This window comes from Oncorhynchus kisutch, linkage group LG6 (assembly GCF_002021735.2).
Source record: "Oncorhynchus kisutch isolate 150728-3 linkage group LG6, Okis_V2, whole genome shotgun sequence".
In the NCBI taxonomy this organism is placed as follows: domain Eukaryota; kingdom Metazoa; phylum Chordata; class Actinopteri; order Salmoniformes; family Salmonidae; genus Oncorhynchus; species Oncorhynchus kisutch.
Window position 1 is genome coordinate 59281823 of NC_034179.2, and position 8887 is coordinate 59290709.

Consider the following 8887-nt stretch of genomic DNA (forward strand, 5'->3'; position numbering starts at 1 on the left):
GTTTAAACAGACAGGGGCTATCTTCCTCCCGGGTAAATCTAGTGCCATCAGATAGCAACCTGTCCTGTGGCCTCTCCATGACAAAAAAGGACACAGAGCGAGGTCTCAGACTTGTTTGGCCGATGCCACTAGTCTGTGAGCTAATGAGAGGATGTGGAGAGGCAGGTGCAGTTGGGGAAACATGAAGAGAATACTGAGTATTTCTTTTCTCCACCGAGCAAATCCAAATTGGTCCGAGCCGCTCAGGCAGAGTCCTGTGCAGTAATTGAATGTGGGCGTGATTATAAATTCATTAAGACGTATCAGGTCCATTTCGGGATCCTCAGGTTAATTGTCTCCTCTTCTCACACTGTGCCTTTTCTCATCTTGTGAAACAGGGAATGCCCTCCTGGCGTTTGGGAGCAGGACAGATGTGATGCCCACGTCCAGCGAATCGAGACACCTCAGCCCAGCCACTGGCAGAGAGAGCCATGCCATCAACCCTCTGCCTGCTACTGTGGAGACCACACGGAACATTCCGGAATCAATTATTCCAACACAGGTGTGGTGATTGTTTTGTTGATTGTTTCATCAGGGTCAGAGAAAATGGAATATTATAGTTTTTCAGTTGTTTGTACAGCATTTCATCTAAAGAAAGAGTTGCCAGGAGTTGATACCTTTGCCAGTTAAGTTCAGGGAGGTTATATTAGCATATTTAGAGGAATCCCACCCGATCACCTTTGACACATAGTTTTGAAATTTCTGAATGATAATGCATAGCTTAGTTTTGGCCCTCGGCAGTGAATAATACCTACCTAGTTATGTTATGTTTCAGGCTAACCATGTGGTGCTACAATATTTTTTGTTACATTGATCTATCTTTCTCACCCTTAGGTCAGCGGAAACGACCGATTGTGGAGAGATTCTACCCTCCCGTCAGATGGGCTCCCAAACTCTGCCCCCGCACTTGGCCTACTGCCTCCAACTTCCTTTACTGGCCTTTTGGTCCTACCTCTGGTCTTATATGGTCACTAAATGAGGAAGCACTGCCAAGGACCACCCATAAAGCAGGAGTATTTGTTCACAAATTCTGGATACATTTTTGTCTTTAGCATATAGGCTACTCCGTCTCCTAAACATATACAGCATAGTCCTTTTCCTATTTTTTGTGTGAGTGGTTCAGTTGCACTTGCAAGTCCCTTAGGTGTACGACTTGGAGAGACTGATACAGATTGGTTTCAATCTGTATACTTGTACATTGTTATCGCTTCGAGTCAAGATGAAAGTACTTTTTAGTGGACTAACCTACCATCCAGCTATCCAAGCACATCCAAGCACAGGACTAAATTCTAAAAATGCCATCGGGAACTGCACGGTTATTCTTTAAGATCTATATATAAACGGAAAGCTCACGAGAAACGGACTCTAGTGAACTGTCTTTATTTTGTACTCAACTCCACAAACTGATTGGAAAAGACCCTTGCGGATATAAGGGCTTTATACCGCTCTCTTCGACTTGACTGAAGGAGGAACATTGTTTCTGATTAATACTGGAATGGTAGAGATGGACAAAGGAGCTACGGCTTATTCATCCATTCTGGACAAATAAACTGACTCTGATCATTCCAAGTGCTGTCGGCTGCAAGAGATGTGGAAACTTTAGAATATGTGGGATAGCTCTGACCTAATGATTATCATGCACGCGGTGAAGATTGGGCTCTTTGTCATGCTGTCATCGCCAGTTCATTTGTTCTCGCTAATGCTTAGCTAAGTGTTCATTATAAAACACTTTCTTCTCCTAGAACTTTGTTAAAATTAAGTTATGAGCAAACATGTTCTCTGTGTACAGTACCATTGTTTTGTGTTTGTGTGGAAGGACTGCCTTCTTTTCCTCATTGTGTAAATGGACATTTCTCAAAGGGTATCTGAATTAGTATGCCATATAGGAACAAGGGCTTGTGTCTCAACATTTTGGGTAATATTGAACCCTTTTCCCACTACCGAGCCTAGCCAAGACAGGCCAAAATGTACTGTGCTAGGGTAGGGTAGCCTAGTGGTTAGAGCGTTGAACTAGTTGCAAGTTCAAATCCCCGAGCTGACAAGGTACAAATCTGTCGTTCTGCACCTGAACAGGCAGTTAACCCACTGTTCCTAGGCCGTCATTGAAAATAAGAATTTGTTCTTAACTGACTTGCCTAGTTAAATAAAGGTAGAATAAAAAATATAAAAAATACACAATAAAATAAAATATCAGAGACAATAGCAGAATACAGTACAGTTTGTACAGTAGAAAGCGTATATGTGACCTGTGGTAAGATGGTCATGAATGATGCGATGTTCAATGGGGGAAGACAATGGGTTTCTGACGACATGGATAATATAGAGTTGGCTGGGTTTACTGTGCATTGGCAGGACAGATAAGCTACTTCTGGTAAGACGAGGGGTGGGGGTGTGTGTATATGTCAATAACAGCTGGTGGGCAATGTCTAATATTAAAGAAGTCTTGAGGTGGAGTACCTCATGATAAGCTGTAGACCACACTGTAGACCACACTATCTACCAAGAGAGTTCTTATCTATAGTATTCGTAGTCATGTATTTACCACCACACACCGATGCTGGCACTAAGACTGCACTCCACGAGCTATAAGCCAACAAGAAAAATCTCATCCAGAAGTGACGCTCCTAGTGGCCGTGGACTTTAATGCAGGCAAACTTAAATAATGTTTTACCTCAAATCTAGACAACCTTTACTTCACACACAGAGACACATACAAAGCTCTCCCTCGCCCTCCATTTGGCAAATCTGACTATAATTTGATCCTCCTGATTCCTGCTTACAAGCAAAAACGAAATCAGGAAGTACCAGTGACTCGCTCAATACAGAAGTGGTCAGATGACACGGATACTACGCTACAGGACTATTTTGCTAGCACACACTGGAATATGTTCAGCCGATGTGTGCAAGACCTTTAAACAGGTCAACATTCACAAAGCCACGTGGCTGGATGGATTACCAGGACGTGTACTCATATCGGTAGCCATGAAGTGCTTTGAAAGGTGGATAATTGCTCACATCAACACCATCATCCCGGAAACACTAGACCCACAACAATTTGCAAACCGCACCAATAGATCCACAGATGACACGATCTCAATCGCACTCCACACTGCCCATTCCCACCTGGACAAAAGGAACACCTATGTGAGAATGCAGTTCATTGACTACAGCTCAGCGTTCAACACCATAGTGCCCACGAATCTTACCCTGGGACTAAACACCTCCCACCTGCAACTGGATCCTGGACTTTTTGACGGGCCGTCCCCAGGTGGTAAGCTTAGGCAACAACACGTCTGCCATGCTCATCCTCAACACTGAGGCCACTCATGGGTGCGTGCTTAGTTCCCTCTTATACTCCCTGTTCACCCATGACTGTGTGGCCAAACACGACTCCAACACCATCATTAAGTTTGCTGACGACACAACAGTGATGGGCCTGATTACCGACAACGATGAGACAGCCTATAGGGAGGAGGTCAAAGACCTGGCAGTGTGGTGCCAGGACAACAACATCTCCCTCAATGTAAGCAAGACAAAGGAGCTGAACGTGGACTACAGGAAAAGGTGACCCGAACAGGCCCCCATTAACATTGACGTGGCTGTAGTGGAGCGGGTCGAGAGTTTCAAGTCGTTGGTGTCCACATCACCAACAAACTATCATGGTCCAAACACACCAAGACTGTGGTGAAGAAGGCACGACAACACCTTTTCCACCTTTAAGAGACCGAAAATATTTGGCATTGGTTCCTAGATCCTCAAAAAGTTCATCCTGACCGGTTGCATCACCACCTATGATAGCAACTGCTCGGCTGTAAGGAGCTACAGAGGGTAGAGCGTACGTCCCAGTACATCACTGGGGCCAAGCTTCCTGCCATCCAGGACCTATATAATAGGCGGTGTCAAAGGAAGGCCCAAAAAATTGTCAAAGACTCCAGTCAACCAAGTCATAAACTGTGCGCTCCGCTACCGCACGGCAAGCGGTACTGGAGAACCAAGTCTAGGACCAAAAGGCTCCTTAACAGCTTCTACTCCCAAGCCATAAGACTGCTGAACAATTAATCATATGGTGCCACCCGGACCCCCCCTTCCATTTGTTTTATCACTGCTGCTACGTGCTGTCTATGATCTATGCATAGTCACTTTACCCATAACTACATGTACAAATACCTCAAATAAAACCTGTCACACCCTGATCTCTTTTTCCTGTCCTTGTGATTGTCTCCACCCCCTCGAGGTGTCGCTTATTATCCCCGGTGTATATATCCCTGTGTTTCCTGTCTCTCTGTGCCAGTTCGTCTTGTTTGCCAATTCAACCAGCAGTTTCCCTTGCTCCTATGTTTCCCAGTCTCTGTTTGTTTCTAGTCCCCCTGGTTTCGAGTCTTGCCTTTTCTGACTCTGAACCCGCCTGCCTGACCACTCTGCCTGTTCTGACTCTGAACCCGCCTGCCTGACCACTCTGCCTGTTCTGACTCTGAACCCGCCTGCCTGACCACTCTGCCTGTTCTGACTCTGAACCCGCCTGCCTGACCACTCTGCCTGTTCTGACCCTGAACCCGCCTGCCTGACCACTCTGCCTGTTCTGACTACCAGCCTGACTACCAGCCCCTTGTACTGTTTTTGGACTCAGATCTGGTTTCTGACCCCTGCCTGGCCTGACCTCGAAACTGCCTATCACCTGGTAATGTTTGGACTCTGACCTGGTTTATGAACTCTTGCCTGTCCCCAACCTGTCTTTGCCTACTCCCTTTGTTATAATAAACATCAGAGCTCTACCATCTGCCTCCTGTGTCTGTATTTGGGTCTCGCCTTCTGCCCTTATACCTGCACATTGACTCGGTACAGGTACCTTCTGTATATAGCCTCGTTAATGTTATTTTATGTGTTACTTTTTAGTATTTTTTACTTTAGTTTATTTAGTAAATATTTTCTTGACTCTTTCTTGAACTGCGTTGTCAGTTAAGGACTTGTAAGCATTTCACAGTAAGGTCTACACCTGTTGTATTGGCGCATGTGACAAATACAATTTGATTATGATGTTCATAGCAGATTTCTATCCCTTTTTACAGTACAGTAATGTGTGTATTTGTTAAGTCTAGTCTGGACGCAATTAATAGCTTGATTAATTAAAGTAGAAATGTTGATGTTTTATCGGGCACAGAATATGCAAAGAACACGAATGACAACGAAAGCATTTTGCACGTTTCAATAATGGAACGGAATGATGCCTTGGTAGAGGGCTATGATTAGAAAATTAAAAGAGTGAAGTAGCTGTGGGGTAAAGTTAGTCAGGTGAATCCAAGCTGTTTCCCTCTCAAAAATAACAGTCTGGTGGCTAGTTCGTCTCTGGAAAAATGAGTTGGCAATGAGGGAGTGGGTTGGCAGTGTGTATTACTACTGTAAGTCAAGGATACCATGTTTACGTCAATGCGAGATTTTGCCAAGGGTGGTTAAATCACTCAAAAGGCAGTATTATGGGGAAAACCCTTGTTTGTATTCATAGGCCTACTTTGATGATGTGGAACGGATAGCAGCAATCAGAGTGCGACTATATTCAACTCATCACATCGCATGACTGACTGCTTTAAATTTTCATACACAAAGTTCTGTGAGAAAAACATGAAATCGGTCCATATGGCTTACCTCAAATGGTACCTGGCTACAATTGTATTAAATGGAACATTTATTGTATTAAATGGAACAACAGAAAAAAGTCTCTCTCTCTCGCTCTCTCAAATATAATTACGATGACTTTTCATTGTGGTGTATCATGCCATGCATGCATAACACACCACAAAATAGAACAATGGTGTGACTATGATTCTGGATGTGGTTGATAGCAATATTGGAAGTGGGGTGTTGAATACCGCTACACTTGGTTGCACTCCCAGGTATGCGTCGGTATTGCTTTCACTATCCTCACTGACAATACTTTTGATTAACCCAAGAAAAGATGCATATGGAATAAAGAAAACCCACAACATCAGAATTCAGTGGGAGTATAAAAGGTAACATAATAATTCTAGGTTTCAAAATGTTTTTACTGAGCAGAAAGTAGATCTTGACATTTAAAGACCACAGAAGTAATAGCCGTCCTCTGGAAAAAGTGCAATCAAATCCAACTTTATTTGTCACATGCGCCGAATACAACAGGTGCAGACCTTTGGTCTTAGACTTGATGCTCTGGTACTGCTTGCTGTGCAGTCTATGACTTTGGTGACTGGAGACTTTGACAATTTTTGGGGGCCTTCCTCTGACTCCGCCAAGTTATACAGTTGAAGAACTTTACATGCACCTTAGCCAAATACATTTAAATTAAGCTTTTCACAATTCCTGACATTTTAAGCCTTGTCAAAATTCCCTGTAATTAGGTCAGTTAGGATCACCACTTTTATTTTAAGAATGTGAAATGTCAGAATAATAGTAGAGAGAATGATTTAGGCCCGCCTATTCCTGTAGTCCACGATCAGGGCAGTGTGGAGTGCAATTGAGATTGCGTCATCTGTGGATCTGTTGGGGCGAATTAGGAGTGGGTCTAGGGTATCTGGGATGATGCTGTTGATGTGAGCCATGACCAGCCTTTCAAAGCACTCCACAGCTTCATTGTCTGTTTGAAACATAACATGTAGCTATTACAGACTCGGTAAGGGAGAGGTTGAACATTTTGGTCTGCACATGCTTTGAGTACTCGTCCTGGTTATCCGTCCCGCGTCTTTGTGAATGTTGACCTGTTTAAAAGGTCTTGCTCACATTGGCTACCGAGAGAGTTATCACACAGTCAACCGGAATAGCTGGTGCTCTCATGCATGCTTCAGTGTTGCTTGCCTCGAAGTGAGCATAAAAGACATATAGCTCATCTGGTAGGCTCATGCCACGTGGATGGGTTTCCATTTGTTGTCCATAATAATTTTCAAGCCCTGCCACATCCGACAAGCGTCAAAGCCGGTGTAGTAGCATTCAATCTTAATCCTATATTGACGCTTTGCCTGTTTGATGGTTTGTCTTAGGGCGTAGCGGGATTTCTTATTAGCGTCCGGGTTAGAGTTACACTCCTTGAAAGCGGCAGCTCTAGCCTTTAGCTCGATACGGATGTTGCCTGTAATCCATGGAATCTGGTTGGGATATGTACTTACAGTCACTGTGGGGACGACGTAGTTGATGCAATTATTGATGAAGCCAGTGACTGAGGTGGTATACTCCTCAATGCCATTGAATGAAACCCGGAACCTATTCCAGTCGGTGCTAGCAAAGCAGTCCTGTAGCATAGTATCCACGTCATCTGACCACTTCCGTATTGAGCGAGTCACTGGTACTAGCTTTAGTTTTTGCTTGTAAGCAGGAATCAGGAGGATATAATTATGGTCAGATTTGCCAAATGGAGGGCGAGGGAGAGCTTTGTCTCTGTGTTGTGGTGTAAAGGTGGTCTAGAGTTAATTTTTTTCTCTCCTCTGGTTGCACATGTGACAGAAATGAGAAATTAGGTAAAACAGATTTAAGCTTGCCTGCATTAAAGTCCCCGGCCAGTAGGAGCGTTGCTTCTGGATGAGCATTTTCTCCTTTGCTTATGGCCTTATACAGCTGGGTGAGTGCGGTCTTAGTGCCAGCATTGGTATGTGGTGGTAAATAGACGGCTACGAATAATATAGATGATCACTCTCTTTGTAGATAGTGTGGTCAACAGCTTATCATAAGGTACTCTACCTCAGACAAGCAATATCTCAAGAGTTTTTTAAATATTAGACATTGCGCACCAGCTGTTACTAACAAATAGACACACACCCGCCCCTCGTCTTACCAGACATAGCTTCTCTGTCCTGCCGATGCATGGAAAATCCCCCCAGCTCTATATTATCCGTGTTGTTGTTCGTCCACAACTCAGTGAAACATAAGATATTACAGTTTTAATGTCCCTTTGGCAGGATAGTCTTGATCATATATAATTTTGTTTTCCAATGATTTCACGCCAATAGAACGGATGGTAGTGGAAGTTTACTCACTCGAACTCTCAGAACGTAGCCTGACCTCCGCCCCCTTTTCCTCTGTCTTATCTTCACACAAATGACAGGGATTTTGGCCCGTTCAAGAGAAAGCAGTATATCCTTTGCGTTGGATTCGTTAATAAATAAAAAATCTTTGTCCAGATAGAGGTGAGTAATCGCTGTAATCGCTGTCCTGATGTCCAGAAGTTATATCGGTTTTAAGAGATGGCAGCAGCACCATTATGTACAAAATAAGTTTAAAAATAAGTTAGGTTTATGTTTCCCATTCATTTAAGTTGGTCCTTTTTACTTTTGGCTTACTTTGTTTAAAAAATGTAAATGCTATTTCAAGGAAATGAAAGGGGAGGAGGAAATAAGAGTACTCCTTTAATCAAGAGATCTTACTAAAAGAGCTGTAATAGAACATTAGAACCAACATAAAAACTAGGTTGGACATTGTCGAAAGTACTGTAAAATTCATATTGTAATTGACATTTTCTATTAAAAGGGTCATGATTGAACTGGATTTATTTTAATTGGGATACACATACTATACTTTGATCTATACTTTGATGCAGATTTTTGTAATTTATTTGATGGTGTTTTTAGCCATCAGTTGGGACATATCATATCTCCCTTGACAAACATCAAAAAAGTTACCTGAAATTCAACAGTACGAGTAGAGTTGAATTAATTGGATAGCTGAAAAATCGCAGTCAAAGTCACAGTCGGGGGGTTTCCAAACTTCACAAGTAATTGAAATGCACTATCTCTAAAGGAATGCACAGTTAATGGACATTTCATGGTATAACGTTAGTTATGGATGGCCACACATGGAATCCCTTTAAGAGGTGTCTGATATTACATGATTG

The 8887-nt window shown here is 43.1% G+C and overlaps 1 protein-coding gene across 3 annotated transcripts in view; it reads left to right on the forward strand.

The window, feature by feature from the left end:
- Positions 1 to 3035, forward strand: part of LOC109891863 (GDNF family receptor alpha-4-like) — a 77941-nt gene extending 74906 nt beyond the window's left edge. For all 3 annotated transcript variants that reach the window (XM_020484338.2, XM_031827022.1, XM_031827023.1), the window contains 2 exons: positions 378 to 541; positions 874 to 3035. In XM_020484338.2, the coding sequence (XP_020339927.2) occupies positions 378 to 541; positions 874 to 1014 (305 nt within the window). In that variant the 3' untranslated portion in view covers positions 1015 to 3035. The remainder of the gene's footprint in view (positions 1 to 377; positions 542 to 873) is intronic.
- Positions 3036 to 8887: the final 5852 nt, after the last annotated feature.